Genomic DNA, 22,421 nt, shown 5'->3' on the forward strand with positions numbered 1-22,421 from the left:
TATTATAAAAAATGCTGATATGAACTGCAAATCAAGGGAGGTTAACAAATTTTTTATTTTGTTTAGATGATCTTTATTGTCCGAGGACATGGGATGGCTGGCAGTGTTGGCCCGACACTCTGTCTGGAGAGTTCGCTTCCAGTACCTGTCAAGAACATGTATACTTTAGGAGCGAACCTTCTACTTGTCCCAGTAAGTATTATATTTTCCTGGAATACGGAACAAAAATCCGAGAAATTTTTTTTTATTTTCTTTAGAATGATGTTAATTCTTTAATCATGTTTCATACTTTTTTGATTCATTATTTTAAACTGAATACCCGTTCTACTTACCGAGTAAAAATTAGCCGAAAAATCAATAAATCTTATAATCAATACAATGCAAAATCGAAAGGCATATACCAACATAATTGGATACTTTCAGATGTCGTCGTCGTAGATAAATCATGACATTTGTTGATTAAGAAGCCACTCAGGTTCAGCACATGCGTAACGTCGCACAACGATTTCTAATTTAATATAATTTAAATCACATGGTTAGGCATAATTACTTCACTTCTTTTCGAGTTACAAGTGGCCAATTATAAAAGTTAAAATGATTCAATGTTTTTCTACTATTATAGTTACTCATAAGCTATGGGCTGAACTAAATTACTTGACTTGACCATTATCACTCAATGAATTTGAGTAATATTGTGTTTGTTAATGGCAACCTTGCTAAGTTGGTTACTACTTGTAATGGGATACCTGCAAGTGACGTAGTTCGGGTATCTCACTCCTGATAGGTTATAACGTGGTTTTTGCTTACGTTAGCAATTGTTCTTTCCATTCCGTTTCGAGCAAGCCAAGCCCTTCAAGAATCATTTCTCTCAACTGACACATTCTAAATTCTTTCACAAAGATTTCAATTATTTCACAATATGCAGGTATTTCTTGCTTAACACAAAGACAGGTACGCAGCCATGTTGAGCATAAACAAACTAATAATTCACAGACGTTTTCAGGCTAACAAATTAAAAATATGCGACGGTTATAATAAAATATTTAAACAAATAGTAAATGTAAGTTAAGTAAAATACGTAGACTAAAAAGAATTATACTTTAATGAATTAAATTCGCGCGGTTTATGTATTTAATTAACTTCACGTTAACTAACATTCAAACTTATGTGGAGAAACTTATGTCAATTTTATAAGCCATTTTGCTTATAATCGATCAGCTGGCTCTGATGTTGTGGCGTAACGAACACGTTTTTTTTTGTCGTATGCCTGTTTAGGCAGTGGGGGTGCGATTGTTCCTGTTTTTCAGTGGCGCCATCTATGGCCAGGAATTCGACTTTTGCCGCGCCAGTTAAATTACCACAACCCGCTTATAGGGCGGGTCACATTCACACACATTCACACACACAAAGGAGAAAGGACATAGAACACTTAGAGAGAGAAAGAAACATTCATGCCTTGCCCGGGATTCGAACCCAGGAACTTTCTGATGCAAGGACAGTTCCCTGTCCCCTACACAGGCCGGTCGGCGTAACTAACACTATAAATATTAAATACCAAATCACTAGTATATAAGACATGGTAACTTGATTCTATCTTGAGGTACCTTTTGATAGATAAAGGCTGACATTGTCGGTAATTATAACTCCTCAATGGTGACCCGGACGTGATATGAATTGATGGATGGTCCACATTAATCCGGTGAAGTAAAAAAATCCGGTGAAGTAAATAAAGTCTCCCCGGTCAATAAACAAAAGTGAAAAAAATATATATAATGCGAAATGCTATAAACAAAAAAAAATGAAAGGAAAAGAAAACAGCATGAATCAATTAGTAGAATCTGTTTATCGAATTCAATCACAGATAAAATTCTGGAAGGGGAGTAATGTGCCGTTTTTTATAATACCACTATAAATATTAAATACCAAATCACTAGTATTTAAGACATGCTAACTTGGTTCTATCTCAAGGTACCATTTGATAGATAAAGGTTGACATGGTCGATAATTATAACTCCTCAACGTCATTGGTCATTTGTGTGGGTTATGTGATCTTCTTCATCTAAGTGAGAGCACCCAGTTAATTGATTACTGACACATTTGCAGTAAAAGAGGAAATAATCTCTATAGGCTTCTAGAGTTTTGACTCAGACCAACCTGAACAATAGATGTTAAGCCGTCATCCCGATGTTATGTTTCGTGTTAATGTCATCAGCATGAATGCAATGATAAAAATTATATTATGTGAGCCGATATACAGGGTGGTCCCGAATTCATGGTACAAACTTTAATGGTAGGTACAGGACATTGTAACAATGATTTATTGTATAGGAATGTATAGTCGCAAGTGACGCGGTGAGGCGTAAACAGGAGAAATAACGGCCGAAAGGAAAAACAAAGATTTTATTGAAAGCGTTGTTGACAAGTGTCATGTTTACAGTAAGTGTTCAAAATTGCGTTCACCAGAAGCAATACATGCTTGACAGCGTCGGTGGAGCGATTGGCGTACACGTTCAAAGATGCCTGGTATTTCACGCACACCTGCAGCTGCTACAGATATGCGAGCGACGAGATCCTCATCTAAGTCAACTGGAGTCTCATAAACAAGATGCTTTAGATGTCCCCATAAAAAGTAATCGAGGCTCGATAAATCGGGAGATCGGGGTGGCCAAGGGATTGGTCCACCACGCCCAATCCATCGAGCACCAAACGTCGCATTCAGGTAATTCCGTACATCAATGCTGAAGTGTGCTGGCGCCCCATCGTGCTGAAACCACATGCGGTTACGAATGGCGATCGGAACATCATGCAGCAGTAGTGGTAACACTTCTTTTAGAAAAATAAGATAGCTTCCGCCACTGAGTCGCGTGGGTAGTAAGTATGAGCCAATCAAAAAGTCGTTCACAATACTAGCCCACACATTAATACAGAAACGTTGTTGAAATGCATGTGGACGCGTTGCATGTGGATTATCGGTTGCCCACACATGGGAATTGTGCGCATTAAAGACACCTTCGCGTGAAAATGTCGCTTCATCTGTAAATAGCACATCACCTACGAAATTCGGCTGCAACGCACATTGCTACATCACCCACAGGCAGAAGTTCACGCGGAGAGGATAATCTGCCGGATTCAATGCTTGTACTTTCTGAAAATGGAAGGGGTGTAAGCGATTTTCGTTTAACTCTCTGCATACAGTCTGATGACTCACACCTACGTCACGCGCAACAGTTCTTGTGCTTGACTCGGGTCTATCAGCCACAATGTTCAAGATGCTTTCTTCCAGCCTTGGAGTGCGTACAGCTCTTAATCGACCAGCGTCATGTCTGTTGACGTCGAACGCACCTGTTTCACAAAGTTGACGATGTAACCGTTGAAAAATTCTATGATCCGGCATTCGTCGATCAGGATACTCCGCGCGATACATTCGTAACGCAGCTCTGCCGTTACCATTTGCACGGCCGTACATGTAATGCATGTCTGCTTTTTCTGCATACGTAAAGTCACCCATCGTCTACGGCAGCACAATTGTGAATGGCGCTTTTCCCTACTGCGATGCATCATTTTCAACGGCGGCTAGACATCTACTGCCCTCTACCGGCAATGATACCAACCGATCACTCCATTTCTCTTTCCTTTTATTTCCCCTGTTTACGCCTCACCGCGTCACTTGCGACTATACATTCCTATACAATAAATCTTCGGGANCCCGGGAAGAATCTGGCTCTGGATAGGGAAAATTCAAGTAAAAAATAAAAGAACAAAAAACACCCTATAGTTTATTTTCTTTGATTTCTGTGGAAAAAGGAAATAATTTATTTTTTCAATCGCTCTCATTTCTTTTCAAAACGTAAAGGCCTATACTTAAATAAAATAATTGATGTTTTGTTTTGAAATATACATAAATTCAAAATTTCAACTATACAACCTAAAATTAGTCTTAAATTTGGTTTTGACAAATTGTTTCCAAAAGTTCGATTAATTTTGAACCCCTAAGTATTATTTAAAGCTAAAAGATCTCTATTTAATATGATTTAATAAAATTTAAATTAAGATTTATAGTTAAGTCAAAATTGCCTAGGAATCTATCGTAAGAATATGTTCTCTTGGTTACCTCACTGTGAATATCCTATAGTACTTACTTGTTATTTAATAAATTTTTTTTTGTCGTATGCCTGTTTAGGCAGTGGGGATGCGATTGTTCCTGTTTTTCAGTGGCGCCATCTATGGCCAGGAATTCGAATTTTGCCACGCCATTCACAAAACCACAACCCGTTTATAGGGCGGGTCACATTCACACACACAAAGGAGAAAGGACATAGAACACACAGAGAGAGAAAGAAACATCCATGCCTTGCCCGGGATTCGAACACAGGAACTTTCTGATGCAAGGACAGTTCCCTGCCCCCTACACAGGCCGGTCGGCGTAACTACTACTATAAATATTAAATACCAAATCACTAGTATATAAGACATGTTAACTTGGTTCTATCTTGAGGTACCTTTTGATAGATAAAGTCTGACATTGTCGGTAATTATAACTCCTCAATGGTGACCCGGACGTGATATGAACTCATCAACATTCGCTTAGAAAAAAATCCGGTGAAGTAAATAAAGTCTCCCGGTCAATAAGCAAAAGTGAAAAAAAAATATATATAAAGCAAAATGCTATAAACAAAGATAAATAAATAATGAGCGAAATGTTATAAAAAAAATGAAAGAAAAAAAAAACAGCATGAATCAATTAGTGGAATCTGTTTATTGAATTCAATCACAGATAAAGTCCTGGAAGGGGAATAAAGTGGCGTTTTTTATAATACCACTATAAATGTTAAATACCAAATCACTAGTACTTAAGACAGGTTAACTTGATTCTATCTTAAGTACCTTTTGATAGATGAAGGTTGACATAGTCGATAATTATAACTCCTCAACGTCATAAGTCATTTGTGTGGGTTATGTGATCTTCTTCTTCATGAAGTGCGAGTACCCAATTAATTGATCACTGATACATTTTCAGTAAGGGATAAAAGAGGCAATAATCTCTATAGACTTCTTAGAGTTTTGACTCAAACCAACCTGAACAATAGATGTTAAGCCGTATTCCCTAACTCATCCCGATGTTATGTTCAGTTCTAATGTCATCAGCATGAATGCAATGATAAAGATTACATTATGTGAGCCGATATATTTTAAATGAAAATAAAATAGGTGTTCAGGTTATTTTCTTAAAATTAAGTTTCCAAATCTTTGCACGGTTGATAAGAGATACGACTCATTTCCTTATTTTAAGAAATAAACTTTGGCTTCTTTTCTTTTATTGTTAATGCCAAAAATCAAGAACAACGGACATTCGGTAATCGAGATAGTTATAGTGTAGATAGTTTCTGGGTATCCTGTTTCTATTTTTACTCATGTTCACCGCCGCAGCCGACTTCATGCTTAACCAATCCTAAAGTTAAAGTGACTTCAATTACTCATCTCTATTTGGTGCCGTTTTCACACCGGAATATGGTTAAATTTACAATGCTTCTGGCTCTTCAGTAACACCAAATGGCTCGCTAATTTTTACCGAAGAGTTTTGGTAATGATTTCGCTAAATTAACAATAAAATACAGTTTTTTTAATAAGTGACAAAATTTGGTAGATGTAAAATTCGATAATTTTTTATAGGGCATGGATATAAAAACTATTTAATTGGTAAAATTTACTTTTCAGTTTTGTATTTTTTACTTATTGTGAGGTTATAAGAACTATAATTTTAGAAGCTATAATTTCCAATAAACCGTTACCATATGAATGAAAATAAATTACTAAATGAATGGTTTAAATACCGTATGTTTAGGTTATATTAACCAGAATTATTATTTTTTTTACTAGAAATATTATTACCTTACTGTGCGGAAATTTTACCAGAATTTTTAATTCTCCTTGAAGTCAATTTGCGTTGTTAGATTAAACGCTCTAACAACGGACATTCCATGCCCATAACATAACCATGGGCATTGATTGCGTTGTTAGATTAGACGCATGCGCTCTTCTAGTGCGCATGCGTCATTTCTGGTGAAATGCCCCCGTGAAAAAATATCATTTTAACTTTGACGATAAAATCAAAACAAACATTTACAATGGATATAGACTATTTCTTTAAAGCTGTGCCATACGATTCAAGATGCTTTTCTCTACGTAAAACTGTGGATCTGTGAACAGAAAAATATAGCAGATTATTGATTTTGATGAATTCAGCTATAAAGAATGCAACGTATTATTATTGATATTTAAAAAAGTATTATTAAACATCTATTGATTATTCAACTTCTTTAAACTAAATTGCATAGTTAAAAGGAATACATAATTTAAAATTTTAAAAAAGCTAAAAAATATCTAGTTTCTTGTAGAATCTAGTGCAAACAGACAACCAAAATATTAAGCAAAAACTAATAAAAGTATTTTTTTATTGAAATAACCGATGGTTGTAATAAGATCACACGATTCATTTCTAAATTTTACAATACATTTCTTCAAATTTACATTCCATTTCCATTTTTTTAGTTAGACATAAGATAGACTTAACAGAAAACAACATTTCACCGCTATAAACAGCGTGCTTGTAGCTTTGTCTTTGTAGCATAAATCTCGCCGACATAACGTAAAGATACGTAGCATCTACAATAAACGCTAGCATGTGCAGTACCTTCAATCTTACTCACGAAACCTACGGAAGCAAACGTAAATTTGCGAAATCTCTTTGTTATTTAGGTTTACAGAAAAAGTCGTATTTAATACGTAGCTATAAACAAACAAAATACTTAGTATTTGGTGACGTCGATCATACATGGCATCCATATTTATTCTTAAACTTACCTGGCATGTTATTATAACAAAACAAAAAAGATTTGCAGCCTAATTCTTATAATAATGAGCAATGCTGCTCGTAAACTTAAGAGGAAATATTATTTTTTTGTCGTTCGTTATGTTTTCTCGAAGGAAGTTAGAAAATTTTTCGAAGAATTAGAGGGTAAAATCTGCTCCTTGCACACGCTGTCCGAATTTTATCTTAGAACCAAAGGCTCAGAAGTTATAAGACACGCCCACCTACTAATTTCTTCGTTTACTGCCATAGATATTTTTACTCTTTTTACTTATTTAAACTACCATAGTTACAATTTTAATTTTATTTTTGTGTGATTCGAAAAATACTGAAATTTTGCTAAAATTTCAATGGCAGTTATTAAATAATTATATGCTGTTTTATAAGTATTTATACAAATATAACAGTAAAAAATAGTTTTGGCCAAAAGAAATAATTTTTTTTTTAAAATCCTTTATGAGAAAATAAACAATTAAATATAACTAAATTCAATTTTGATAATGTCAAAATTATTTCCACCCCAGTCACATCAGATCATCTTGATGTCCTGGAATCTTGTTTTATTCATGTTAATGATGATTCACTTGTTAATGACATTAGTTTCTCACCACCTTACTATAGCGTGTGGAAATACGTTTTACACCGATTTACCCCTCTCAGCCACTGGGGCTTTTCTTGTTCTGATTTTCATTCTTTTTTCTGCCTCGTCTATTGAGGTTTAGTTTATCACCTTATTTTTCCATTTTTCGTTGTCAGCTTTACGTTTTATATTTTAATCACATCTGTTTTTTCCCATTCACATCTGGCAAGTCCTGAAAATGAGCGCCTATTTTTGAGCGCTTGATACATGTCTACTGTTATTTCCAATTTGCATATTTTTGACGCAAATGAAGTTTTAAACCAAGCAATTAAATATAAAGTGCAATTTTTCTTTTGATAGTTATTTAAAAGCCAAATAACCTCACAGTGATTAATTAGAATTTAAAGTTAATAAAAATACAATAATCTATTCCTATTACAGATTTTAAATACTTTTTGACGTTAAATATTTTCCAGAACAGATATAATATTCAAAACTATTTGTAAAGAACATTTCGTAGTCTTAATTACTGAACAATAAACTTTGTGCCTCGTGGACTATCAGTAGCAGATTTTATTGTTCTTCAATTACAGATCGAAACATAGTTTCAAAGTTTTAATTAATGGGGGAATTCCAGTCATATATTTATTAAAAATGCTTGAATGAACTCGTTTACCTCATTAATTTTCTTTCTAAAAACTGTTTCGAAAGGCAAATTTATGGTAATGAATTTCACTTTTATACAGTTTAACAAATACTATCAATATAAATGATAACGGAGATGAAAATAATTAAATATTTTAAGAAATATTTTTCTTAAAATAGATGTTGTTGGCTTAGTTTGATTATTCTTTTGGTTAAATGGTATGCCGTAATAAACTAATTAATTGTCATATGCAAAATATCGAAAGAACTTATTTTAATGGAAATTATATAAATAAATGTCAATATTGTAGCATAGCTCATTATGTGTTTTTGGTAGCAAAATCAAATTTTTCAGAACTTTCTCGATATTATTTTTCATGGATTTCAGTAAGTTAATTTTAAAATAAGAAGTAGGAGTTTTTGTAATCAGTAAAATATCTTTATTTTCTGGAAAATATTTTTATTTATTATCCATTTAGTTTGTGAAGAGAGAAAATCAAAGTTCGTCCCTTTCAATAAAATTTCATTTCTCGATTTGATTTTGTAGACATGATTAATTTAATTAATGATTTAATTTTACAGATGGTACAAAATTTAATAATTTTGAATACAATTATAAACTTGTTTTCTAAAAAAAAGGAAAAATGCATAGATTGTTTTTAAATTATAAAGTGTACAGAACTTTCACACTATTCTTAATGGCGTAAACTTAAGCCAAGAACGATTTTTATGCAAAAATATACGAAAATATTAATTTAATATACTCCGTATAAAATTTACAAAATATTTATACCTTGCTAAATGACGTAAACCTGTATGCAAAAAATGCAATCGTTAAAAGAAATAGTTTAAGTAATTCATTAGGTAAAAGGCTTTTTTCTAATTATACTTAGCTTTGGAGAAACTTTATCGGGAAGATTTTAAAAACCTGAACCTGTTTTTTTTTCATACTCTTTAGCAATATGCACAATTTCTAACATTTTGCATGAAAAATTAGGTTTTAGCTCTTAAAAACGAGAAAAATACAGCATTTTCTGTATGATTTTCATAATATGTGATTTAATTTTCAGTTTCTAAAAATAATTTAAATTCATTTGACGTTGGTAGGTTGTTACTTAAATATACTTAATCAGTAGATTTAAATCTAATCAGTGTCTTATTAGTAAACTTAAATCAGTAAAAGTAGATAATAATTTATAAAAAATTAATATTTTCTCCAAAAAGTTAAATTATTTTTTTAAACTCGTTTTTCTAAAATTGTGCAAGAATTTTTTTTATTAACTTTGTCAGTTACTTCAGTTTAATAAAAAAATTATTATAAAAAAGGAAAAGAAAACTTAACCACGTTAAAACCGAGTATTGAAAGGAATTATTTTAGCGGAAAATATTCGCTGGGAAAAAAAGCTTTAGTCCCTTGATGTTTTTATCAATTTTAACTTACATTACCTTTAAACTTTTTGACTAAAGAAAATTTATTATCTTATTAAGTGGCCTCAAATATATTGAAAGTGAAAAACTGCTGCTCATTTGAGCAAAATATGCGGGAAATTTTCTTTTATACTTCAGTAAGTGAAGTTAAAAATTATCAGAAAGTATAAAAAAAAATGCATTTTAAATAAATTTATTGACATGTTTAGAGATAGATCTTTAATAATAGTTTTTAAAATGTTATTTTTTATCAAACAGAAGTGAGTGTTGGAAAATCTTTATGTAAAATATTTCCCCTACGCAACTTTTGCTTAGTAAATATTTATTAAATTAAGATTTTGATTTATATATATTTTGTAACTAAAGTTTTAAAATTTTAAAAAAATTTTGCATGAAAGAACGGAAGGAAAGGATTTTTTTCTGCATTGGGTTGTGTTTTGTTTAAGGAGAAAATTGCATAATACTTAATTTCTTTGAATCGCTATTCTTTTTTTCTGCTCTAACAATTCCTTTAAAAGAAATTTTCTTTGCTGGTGAGATTTTCCAAGGCATGCAATTAAATTTTTGTTGAAAAATCAGACAGTTCAATCTTTTTTTCGTGAAGAGAAAATTTCGAAAAGTTTCCTTTGGAACACATTCATTTGTAAAGATATATTTAACCGTTCAAATTTTGTAAGCAATAATGAAGTAGTATAAAGAGATTTTTAAAAAAAAATTACATTCTATTAATTTAGCATTTCGAAATAATTTTGATAATTTGTATAAAAAAAAAAATTTTTTTTTTATTCTATGTTGTTTTTTGTAGAAATGCTCCTTAATTTAAACATTCTTAGAAGAGAACTTTAGAATTATTATTGAGAACTTTAGAATCGAAATATTAAGATTCACGAAAAAAATAAAAACAACACTAATCCAAATTTGTAGCAGGCAAATCCGGTCCATCTTGACCAAACTATTAGTAAATAAACAGTTTCTGTCTGTTTGTTTCTCTCTCTTTCTCTCTCTTTTTCTCTCTCTTGTTTAAAAAAATCTTAATGCAGAAATAATTAGGAGAAAAGTGTAAATTGTTTTTAAATGTTTTTGTTTCAGCCCTATGCGGGTATTTAAACTTCGCTCCTTTTTTCGATCTCAGCTCTAGCCATCATGTTGCATTTACTGATGAAAGAGTTAATTAAAATGTTGGGTGATCTGAAAGCTACACGGCGAAACAATTCTGCTAAAATTACCGTACTTATGGTACTGACTTTTGTGAGAAAAAAGAGCGAAATTTTGGTATTAAAAACGAAAATATAGGATAAATAAGCCATTCATTTGTTAATTTTTCCAGTCATATGCTAATGGTTTACTGTAAAATCCGGTTTTCAAAATTATAGTTATTACTAAGCATTTAGTAAAAAAAAATTCAAAGCAGAAGAGTAAATTTAATGGAATTTTCACCATGCTCTAAAGTATCATGAAATAAAAACGCATTTACCAAATTTTATCACACATTATGAAACGTTTTATTGTTAATTTTACAAGCGTTTCGGTAAAAATTATCAAGGTTTTTGCCGTTTTTATAGAACAAGAAACATGGTAAATTTTACCACATTCTGGTAGTTTCGACAATATATTTTTCTCTCGGTGTAGTTCAACTGTATCAAACCACACAAAAATAAACACAAAATAGTCTTTTTTCTTTGCTCTAGGTGGATTTCAAAGTATTTAAAATAAATATTAAAATAAAAAGAAAAAAAGTAGATGCGAAATTTAATCCAAAATAAAATATAAAATTTAAAAAAAAAAAAATTGCATCGTTTTTTTTTTCTTGCTTCAACTCTAACCTTTGGAACCCATGCCAATCAGTTTAGATCCCTCTTTATTTGTGATATTCACCTGAATTAGTATTGAAAACGATCCAGTTTGAACTGTAGGTTAGAATTTCTGATTCTTAATTCAAACAATAAAAACAAAAAAAATATCGTTCAAATGATGAAATTCTCTTTTATTCACAACTCAAGAAGTATTTATGGGATCTATCTGATCCCATGTCTCAAAAATAAACTCACCAGCTTAATGTATAACAAAATTAAATGTGAAAAAAAGAATTCTAAAAGAATCATCAAACAGTAGCGGTCGCCATAGCAACGCATGCAATGACAACGCATGCGCACTGTTTGCTATTACTCTTGAACGCAGTTAAAAAGTGTGATGACGTCCAAATAAGGTCATCAAACCCAAAACAATACCCATTTTGCCAATGGATAAAAAAAGCCTCAAATAAACATTTTTATCAAAAAAAATATACATACCCAGTCGAGTAAAATCAATGTTCTGAAAAAATTAAAAAAATATGAAACTGTTCTTCCTTACTGCTTCAAAACTGTTTGATTTACTTACTGTTCAACTGCTTTAAAGGTAAGGAAGAGTTGCAGCCAAATCTTATGAAGGCTTAAGAAGTGTCTCTAGATTCAATATAATTTGGCACACATATAGCTTGAAATGCCTAAACTTGATGCTAGGTTTATGTTTTTCAGAATACGCTGTCAAAAAGTGTTGGGAAAATGGATCGTGGTATGTCAACTCTTGGAATAACGAATGGAGTAACTACAGTGGATGTGGGCGCGTAGAGGTAACTTTTTTGACAACTATTATGCTTCTTCCTTGTGGAAGAATACTTTTAATAATTGTCATGCCTTTTCTGTGTGGAAGCAGAATTTTTCACGACTATTATACTTTTTGCGTGTAAAGACGGTACTTTCTGCGATTTTTATACTGTCTTTTACGAAAACCTCTACGATTATTAAATATTTAACATGTAGGGGAAGTAATTTTAATTGATTATTATACTATTTACGTATGAAGAAAGCGCGTATTACGATTATTATATATTTTACGTGTAAATGTAGATCTTACAAGATGTAAAAGATATTATGATACTGTTTACTGATAAAGGTAGTACACTTTACGATTATTATACTTTTTAAGTGTAGATGTAGATCTTACGTGTAAAGATATCAAATATTTTGTGCTACTGTTTACACTTAAAGGTAGTACGTTTTACGATTGTTATACTTTTTACGTACAGATTTAGAACTTTTTATGATATACCTTTTGTGCGTTGAGGCATAAAATATTTAATAATTATTGTACAATTCACGTATAAAGGAAGTACGGTTTGCGATTATTATCCTTTTTACGTGTAGAGGCAGTACTTTTAATCGATTATTATACTATTTACATATGAAGAAAGCGTGTATAACGATTATTATATTTTTCACCTGCAGTTATAGATATTACGTGTAAAGATATAACACATTTCATGATACTGTTTACGCGTAGAGGTATAAAACATTTTATGATTATTATATTATTTAAGTATAAAGGTAGTTCGTTTTACGATTATACTTTTTACGTAAAGTATACATAGAACTTTTCACGATTATTGTACTTTTTCACGTGTAGATGTGTTAAGATAACACTCTCTATGTATTTAGGTAATATTTTCCACTTGTAGAGGAAATTATTTATAGAATTTAGTGGTAGTAATCTTTATAATAATTATAGTCTTTATGTATAGAGGTAATACTATCTAGAGGAAAGTTGCCTAAGTCGTACCACTTTTAACATTTTAATTTCCATCAGTCACAAATCACTGACAGTTATATTTGGAAATATTTTAATGATAAAATTTTTTTATTAATTTAGTATATTATTTTTCTGGTTAAAATATTTTTGCAGTATTTACTAAAAATTAATTATTTTTATTAGTTCTGCATGTGGTGCGATTTAGAAAACCAGTACCGACCTAGTGAATGGGAGCAAAAATGAATAAACAAATAAATAGTGAATAAGTAATCCAAAACAAGTGTTTTATATTATAATGTAAAATACAGTACTACATTTTCTAAACTGTTCGGAGTTCAGTGAATTACATTATAAGTCAAAAAAGTTACTATAAAATATGAAAGTTAGTTGCTAGAATGCTTAATTATAACTTTTACTTGGAGTTAAAAACATAGTTAATATAAACACTCTCTTATGAAACAAATTAGGTTAAATGTTTGATAGGTTTTTCATTTACTTAGGTTTTAGGTACAAAATACAAAGCTTATTTTTAAACTATTGACTGGCACATTTTTCATGAACCCAAGTAAGCACCATATCTTCAACTGAATGAGACTCACACAGAAAACAAACCATTCGTCAAATCTTGAGAATGGGTGTATATTTTCGCGCTTATTATTTATTGTGCGCAAAATCACCGAATCACTCTAATTTAATAAATATTACGGTAAAAATTAAGGTAAAATATTTCGCGGTAAAAATTGATAAATTTTACAGAGTTATGTACACTGTTAAATTCCTCGTAAAAAATGGTTAAATAATAATTTATTTATTTTACCATATTTTTAACAAAACAATCAAATAACCATAAATAAGATGGCATTACCGTTAACTATGACAAAAACTGTTTATTAACTTCTTTCACCTAATACGGTTAAACAACCAAAATTTTATCGCACCAACTTAACACCCGTCTAACGAAGCCACTTAATTCCGTGAAGCTGGGTGCATATTAAAGCCGAGAGGGCTTATGTGTCAATCTCATGACCGACCAACAAAACGGGGGTTAGAGTACCCACATTATTTCGTCCATTCCTGTCAACATATGAAGAGTTTCCAACGCCCTGTACTCTCCAATTTGTGACCCTAGACCATTAGAATTCGATACTCTCGTTCACTCATAGATGGCAGCACCATAAAGCTGTTTAACGCAAAAAGTCTAGTATTTCCCATCTCTTACGATAGATGATACAACTGGATAAACTAATTAAATAACCGGATAATCATTTGTAACTCCACTGCGTATAACTTAAGGTAATGCCTAGCTCCAATGTCCAGCTGAATTTCCATTTTGTGGTATTGAAACCATGCTAGTTGTAAATGGTTAAAGTACTATATAAGTTTGTATTCATGATTTTTTTAACCATATTAGTTGTAAATGGTTTCATAACCGTAAAGGTAAAAAATATTTTCTCTTTCGTGAGATTTTTGAACAAATCTTAGATACTTTCGCAAAGCTGATNAAAATATGATAAATTTTACAGAGTTATGTACACTGTTAAATTCCTCGTAAAAAATGGTTAAATAATAATTTATTTATTTTACCATATTTTTAACAAGACAGTCAAATAACCATAAATAAGATGGCATTACCGTTAACTATGACAAAAACTGTTTATTAACTTCTTTCACCTAATACAGTTAAACAACCAAAATTTTATCGCACCAACTGAACACCCGTCTAACGAAGCCAAATTCCGTGAAACTGGGTGCATATTAAAGCCGAGAGGGCTTATGTGTCAATCTCATGACCGACCAACAGAATGGGGGTTAGAGTACCCACATTATTTCGTCCATTCCTGTCAACATATGAGGAGTTTCCAACGCCCTGTACTCTCCAATTTGTGACCATAGACCATTAGAATACGATACTCTCACTCATAGATGGCAGCACCATAAAGTTGTTTAACGCAAAAAGTCTAGTATTTCCCATCTCTTACGATAGATGATACAGCCGGATAAACTAATTAAATAACCAGATAATCATTTGTAACTCCACTGCCTATTATTTAACGTAGTGCCCAGCTCCAATATCCAGTTAAATTTCTTTTTTCTGGTTTTGAAACCATTCTAGTTGTAAATGGTTAAAGTACTGTATAAGTTTGTATTCATGATTTTTTTAACCATACTAGTTGTAAATGGTTTCATAACCGTAAAGGTAAAAAATGCTTTCCTTTACGTGAGATTCTTAAACAAAACTTGGATACTTTCGCAAAGCTTATTTCAAATCAGCAAGCTACAGTTCTCTCTCCCCCTAAGCTAAAGTTTTTATTTTTTAGTTAAGGTAGCCAGTTTTAGTCTTTTTTTGTAGTTTGTAAATATCATATATAACAGGGGTGCGCAAAAATGTTGCGAAAAACTTCTAGAGGAGTTAAGAAATATCACCAGGATTAAAACTGCATAGGGATCTATGCACGGAAATGTCGTTGTACGCTGCTAGGGGTGTTTCCCTATTATGTTTCTCCGTGAACAGTTTGCATTAGTAAAGCACTCCTAGCCAACATTCTCTGGCATGGGTTCCTATGCAATTTTAATCCTGATGATGTGTCCTATCTCTCCTAGAAGTTCGATGCAACATTTACTCGACACCGTGTAATACATAACGTTTTTAAATTTGTTCAGTTCGACAAAAAATAGTCTTAAAAAGTCACTTAAAAATATTATAACTCTTGAAGCAAAACTAATTTCAGATTTGAAATCCCCGCCCCTGAATTCGACAATATCAAGTATTTATATAAATCCAGCAAAAAACTTTTTCCTCAGTATTATCCATTAAATAACGTAGAAATTAATAAAATATTTAGATAAAATTAAACATTAAAATGGCTTTGTTGATTTTCCTTAGATTTCCACCGTAGTATTAGTTCGCCAACTTTGCAATCCTATTTTAATTTCAAAGAGTCTTTCTACTAGTAAATATATTTAAAGCATTATTTAAAATAACTCTCAGGGCAATTGGCATCTTTTAGAAGATAAGCTTATTTTAAGAAGAGAAAAGTTATAAATTAGATAAATGCTAAGCCAAAGAGAAAACAAATAAACAGATATGACATTGCAGGAATCTTACATGGAACGTGCCTGCTAGTCTAATGGCATCCAAAATAATCGATAATTACCTCTGGACTAAGGATTATGCTGGTTGGAGTAGTCCACGGATCCTAATATCATTTTAAAGTGGATTTTCAATTTCATGCTGAACTATGAAATGACAGCATTGAGTCATAACCTCTTTGATATCTTGTCGTTGGAATCTGTTAGTCATAGATGCTATCGATCTATCAATGCAATTTAACAGACAGTGATTTATGAATAGGGTGTTAAGGGAAGATGGGTGGAATTTATGTCTGCCCACAAGGCAGTGACGGATAAAGTTAGAATAGTCATGATAATATTAAAAGTTCTGAAATTATATATTATCATATCTGAAAGGCGATTTATGGATCTAATAGATACAGAATTATATTTCTTTTGACATTAAAATAGAATTTGTCGGTGTTGTTAAATTCTATTCAGCTCTAGAAGCTGAAATATGATATTTTAATGAACAAGGAGGGATGTAATGAAATAAAATCAATTAACGATTTCTCAACTATATAAAAAGCGATTGAGTAAAAACCGAGATAAATTAGCAACAAAAAAGAAACACGTAAATCAGCATGTAGTTATTTTCTAAAAAATCCCTAATCAAATTTACATAAAATTTAAGGGAACAATGAAATCTGATAAGCTGTTTCTTTTTTTCCAATACTCACCTGGGGAATGACCTTCCGTCCATAAAGGGATCTGAAGGGCAGATTTATTGGCCACTCTTTCAGGGGTACCATATTAGGTGGACCAACGTTGCTCCCATAGTAAGGATAGATAGTACAGGGAGTGAAAGAACATCCATGTCTTGCCCGGGATTCGAACTCAGAATCTTTCGGTTTCAAGACGAGTTCCTTGATCCCTACACAGTCCGATCTGAATCTGATAAACTATAATTTTTACAGCAATAATTATTTTAAGATCAAGAAATCGTTGGAATTAAAAAATAGTGAAGTTAAAATTACGGTATTAAATTTTGAAGTAAAAAATGGATTTTGTGTAAATGCATTTTACTGTAAAATTCTTGGAAAAATGGATTTCACGGTAAAATGGATTTTACGATGCTGCATTACAGTAGGTATTACTGCTATTTGATCCTGAATTTTATAGTCTTTTCTGAAAAAATTATAGCATAAGCAAATCAAGATGTGAAAAGTTTCTTATGGTGGGTAGTGCCACAAAGTGTTCAGAGTCGATGTTAAGAAACGAAGTGGTGAAAAACTTGAATCAGTAGCTGACAGAGAATTTTTGGACAAGCCACCAGAAAAGCTGTTTCCAAATAAAACGTAAGAAGTAGAAAGTTTTAAAAAATTGACGGATGAGATTAGCTTGATAGCCCTTAAACAATGAAGAAAAAAAAGAAATTAACACTTACCACCTTCAATTTTGTGAGAAATAGTCCGTTAAATATATGCTTCAAATGAAACACTTTTAAGTCGCGACAAAGAGCAAAACAAAAAGAGGGACATCTTTCTTACCCTTAATCTTATTCAGAATGGTAGATAAACTTCAGAAATCAAAGAGGACTTATGGTAAGTTTTTTTTAAAAAAAAATGGATTCCGAACAAAATAAAACTTTTCGAAAGTAGGAATGATATTCATTAAACTGATGTTTAAATTAAGAAGAATCCAATGTAAAGGTAAAGATAAAGGAGAAAAAAGCACAAAGATAAATTTTAACTCTTATAAAATTAAACTAGCTAAAGTTTTAGAAAAATTAGATGAAAAGAATTAAACTAATGAATAATTGCAACATTACACTAAAAGTGCAACGCTGAAAGGGTGTTCTCTGTATGTTTTTGTTACTTATTTATTTATTTTTAGCTCACTGTACAACACAGATATACTCTTATGCTTTATTTTTCTGAATATATGCAGCAATGTGTGCTAAAATAAACATATTTTGTTCTCATTTTAAAGATTTTTGTTCATAATGTTTCATTATTGTTCTTAGACTGCAAGAAGAATGCTGCATTTTCACATAAGTACATATATTGTCTCAATACTTTCATTATTGCCAGCTCTCATCATTTTTGCCACGTACAAGTAAGTATTGTCCTTATTTTTTATCTAACAAAAACAATTGTTTTTTTCCTTTAGAATGAGAAAATCATTTCAGCTAATGAATCATTTTCTATGCTTCTTCTGAACATATAAAAAGTAGTTTTGTTAAAACAAATGTTTCAAATCTTTCTAATCTTATTTAATTAACAGTGATTGCTAGGTTTAGCATGCATAAATATTTAGGGCAATACTTCTTCTGCGCTGACGATTATTATAATTGAATGATTGACGATTATTATTATTGATGATTATTATCATTGAAATTTATGTAACATTGTACTGAGAATAGGGGCTTGTTTTGTGGGAGACTAGTAAAGAAGACCTTAAAAATTTATTAGTATTTTATTAGTCCTTCTAAATTTTATCAGCAGAAGCTCCCAGAAAATATTACTATTCGCAGCACTCAATCACAGCTCAAATAACAGGGTAATACAGCACAACACGAGTTTCAAAACATCTAGAGGGGAGGGGGGGAATGAATTAATATTGGTCAGAATAATACTATAGTCACAGGCAGACTATTCTCTACCAAGATTCACGATTCGCATGATTGCAGAATCTCGGCGTCTGATGCCAAAGGCAGCACTTCCCGATTCGTTGTTATTATATGAGTCGAGTAATTAAGAGCGATATAAAATGTGAGTAAAAATGAAGACGAATAAAGGACAAAGGGGGGATGCACGCAGTTACAATTCTAGAGGTCAGAAAGACCACACCAGAGCTTTCGTGTGTATTAGCATCCAAAAGGGTTAATGACTGTGTATGAAACATGAGATGAACAATTAAAATAATTCTGGTTAAATAGGGTAAACCAACCAGTGAAGGAACACTACCCAGTGAAAGAACATTTCATATATATTGATTAAAAATAAGAATTCGAAAGCTTTTCTTTAGATTGATTGGTAACAATAGCTTACTGCCAAACAATAGGAAGTCATCTAGCAATGTTTTGGATTACCTGGTCACATAGACTTCTCTGGAAAAAGTTTTGAATTCGTTATTATCTTTACAACACCTTGTTTCTTTGAAAAAATTATAAAGTCAGTGTTTGTATTTATATGTTTGAAGTGGAACAACTTCTAACCAGTGAGGAAACAGGCATGTTCCTTTACTGGGCATAGATTTCCCAGTGAATGAACAGTATGTGTTAATATGTTGACACTTTAATTTTCAATTCATGATTACAAAAAAAAATTAAAATTTTCAAAGTATTTATATGGTATAATTTCAAGAATAGCTCTGTTTTTAAATATTTGCATGGCCTATAAATTCATAAAGAGCATTAAAAAATAACCAAAATTAAGTGTTTTGTTACTGGGTTTTCATTCACTGGCAAGAGCTGTTCCTTCACTTGGTCTTCTTACTACTTGTTATTTGAACCTCCAAAACTTTAAAACAATATTATGTAAGTTCTCTACAATTTTTTTGACATAATTTGCAATTAGTAACATATATGTTGACACTGTAATTTAACTAAAATTACGAATTTTGAAATTGATATGATTTTTTAAACGGCAAGCGAAGCTTAAGTGTTCCTTTACTTGTTAGTTTACCCTAAGAGGCACCAAAAACGGACTATATACACGGTAACGTGAAAGATGAGAAAAAAGAACGTGAATGTATGTACAATAAGATTAAGGCTAATACAAAAACACGTGTGACGGGCTAAACGTGAAAATTGAGGAGATGACTAAACAGAGGTCGCATAAGGGATCTAACATGGGGACTCTTTTCCACCCACGATTGTCCGCAGCTTCAGTAAAAGGTTACTAGCCTAAATTAAAAAAAGAAAAAATCGGAAATGCGTGACGAGTTAGTAGTTGTTTGAGAGTTTCTTTTTAAGTGAGTCAGGGAGTGTAGTAACGAATGGAGATGAGTATGTCAGAAAAGGTCTAATACAGGGTTAGGCAAACTTCTTTGGTCAAGGGTTAAAAAACGAGAGAAAAAAGTTTGGTGGGCCAAGTAAAAACATCAACAACAAAAAAATTGATGTACAAGTTTTAATTTAAATATTCAATGAGATGAATGAAATTGCTATTTCATTTTTAAAAGTTTCTTACATTGTGGTTCCAAATTAGATGTAATTATTTTAAGGAACGAGGACAAATCTTTGTTTGTTAGTCTACTGTTTTTCTACTTCTGAAATGATTTTTCTGAGGTCAATAGTTGAAAAAACTTGTTCACATATGTAAGATGAAACAAACATAGAACTGACTTTCGGGGTATGAAATATTAAATTAGGGAAACTAGCTTTTGGTAATGATTTGTAAAACTCATACTCTGGCAAACTTAGAAAAAACTGTTTCAGATGGCGCCAATCTACGGCTACTCTTTGAGGAACTTCTGCTTTCAATATTTTACCAATTGAAACCGTCTGAGCTAACTATTTTCATCAATTTATGTTTTGTAGAACTGAAGTAGAGAAAATAAAGGGTCATCAGTGCTTTGTTAAAAAAGAAATAACAAAAATAACTTTAAACAAAGTAGACAAGAAAATGAATTGGCAAGTTAAAATTCTATCCGCGGGCCGGATGAAACCTTCTGGCGAGCCACAGTTAGCCCGCGGGCCGTAGTTTGCCCATCCCTGGTCTAATACATTGCGGATAAATGAATCTCTTGTTTTTGATATTGAGCTGACTGTATTGATTGAGAATAGGTTTTAATGAATGCTTCCAGTGATGGCAGGTCGGTGTGAATTCCGCACTCGGCTCGCACAGACCATATTGTCGACGTAATATATCCTCTGTAGTAGACGGATCATGGGTTAGAGTCCCTTTGCTGTCAGGCTAACCGTAGGAGGTTTTAGTGGTTTTCCTCTCCATGTAACGCAAATCAGGATTATTTTCATCAAAAAGTCCTCCACAAAGGCAAATTTCATACTTGATCCAGGAGTCCACGTGTCTTCTGAATTGAGTTTAAAACTACAAGGCTTAGGAGTTGAACATTAGTAGTAGTAAACCCAAAATTGGGTAGGCTGTTCAATGACGTTTATGAAATAAAAAATAGTCAGCTCTGCCTGTTGATAAACTTTGTAACTATTTTTGAATTTTGGTGATAATAGCTAACTTAGTTAATTAAGCAGAACTCAGAAGACTGTACTTATTTTAACGACTGGTCGATTTTCTTTAATTTAATATTTTTTTAAAATTTATATTTAATACGTCAGTCATTTTTTGGACGCTCGATAAAATAAAGTGCATGCAAATTATTTGTAAATAATATTGTTTAATAATGCACTACATTTGAAATGATAAATGTAGTGCGATAACTGAAAGATAAAAACAATTAAATTTTAAAATTATATCTTTCATTATTGGAAAAAATATCCAATTATCTTAGGGAATCTTAAAGAAAGAAAGAAATTCTTGCACTTCTATTTGCTTTTCAGCAAATAAAGGGAAGAAAAAAATTTATCAAAATGTTTTCACTGAATTATACGACTTTTTTCTATAAATGAACTCCAAGAGATTTAAATGATTTATTTAATGATGCTTTTTTTGTTCAGTAAGTAGTTTTTTTTTAATGTTTATTTTTTCAAAGTTAATTAGAAATTTTTGCGGTAGAAACAGTATTTGTTTAAGTTTAAACATGTAACTTAAACTGATGCAACTAATTAGTTACTTTATTAAGTTTAGCTCTTGAAGTTACACAGTTTTTATTCAATACATTATTCATTAGAGTGTACTTTAACAATTTATTTTTATTTAACTTCAATTTTTTTTAAATGTTCTATTTATTTTTCAACTTTGTTATTCAGATATTACTTTTGCTGCGATTTAACTTTAGAAAATTATTATTATTTATTTATATATATATATATATATATATATATATAGGATATTATGCAAATTAATAAAGTTTCAGAGCCATCGCGCGTGCGTGGCGCGCGCAGCGCCCTCTGAATTGATGCTGAAAGCGTATAAATAAAGTGCTGTAGCGGGACGTTGAAAATAGTCTATGATTATTTGTTAGTGGCAAACGTTTAGTGAGACCTGAGTATGCCTCCACGACGGAAGAATAAGAAATTCAAGCAACTTACGGAGTTTGAACGAGGGAGGATAATCGGCCTTCGAGAAGGAGGATTTTCCTATCGCGCAATAGCAGCTCGTATGCAGCGGAACAGTTCCACAGTGATGCGAGTTTGGA

The 22,421-nt window shown here is 31.7% G+C and overlaps 1 protein-coding gene across 2 annotated transcripts in view; it reads left to right on the forward strand.

Moving 5' to 3' along the window:
* The window catches only part of LOC107439555 (calcitonin gene-related peptide type 1 receptor-like), an 87,607-nt gene that overhangs the window by 25,640 nt on the left and 39,546 nt on the right, over positions 1 to 22,421 (forward strand). For both annotated transcript variants that reach the window (XM_071182620.1, XM_071182619.1), the window contains exons 2-4: positions 67 to 192; positions 12,038 to 12,132; positions 18,166 to 18,257. In XM_071182620.1, the coding sequence (XP_071038721.1) occupies positions 67 to 192; positions 12,038 to 12,132; positions 18,166 to 18,257 (313 nt within the window). The remainder of the gene's footprint in view (positions 1 to 66; positions 193 to 12,037; positions 12,133 to 18,165; positions 18,258 to 22,421) is intronic.

Source organism: Parasteatoda tepidariorum, chromosome 6 (assembly GCF_043381705.1).
Source record: "Parasteatoda tepidariorum isolate YZ-2023 chromosome 6, CAS_Ptep_4.0, whole genome shotgun sequence".
In the NCBI taxonomy this organism is placed as follows: domain Eukaryota; kingdom Metazoa; phylum Arthropoda; class Arachnida; order Araneae; family Theridiidae; genus Parasteatoda; species Parasteatoda tepidariorum.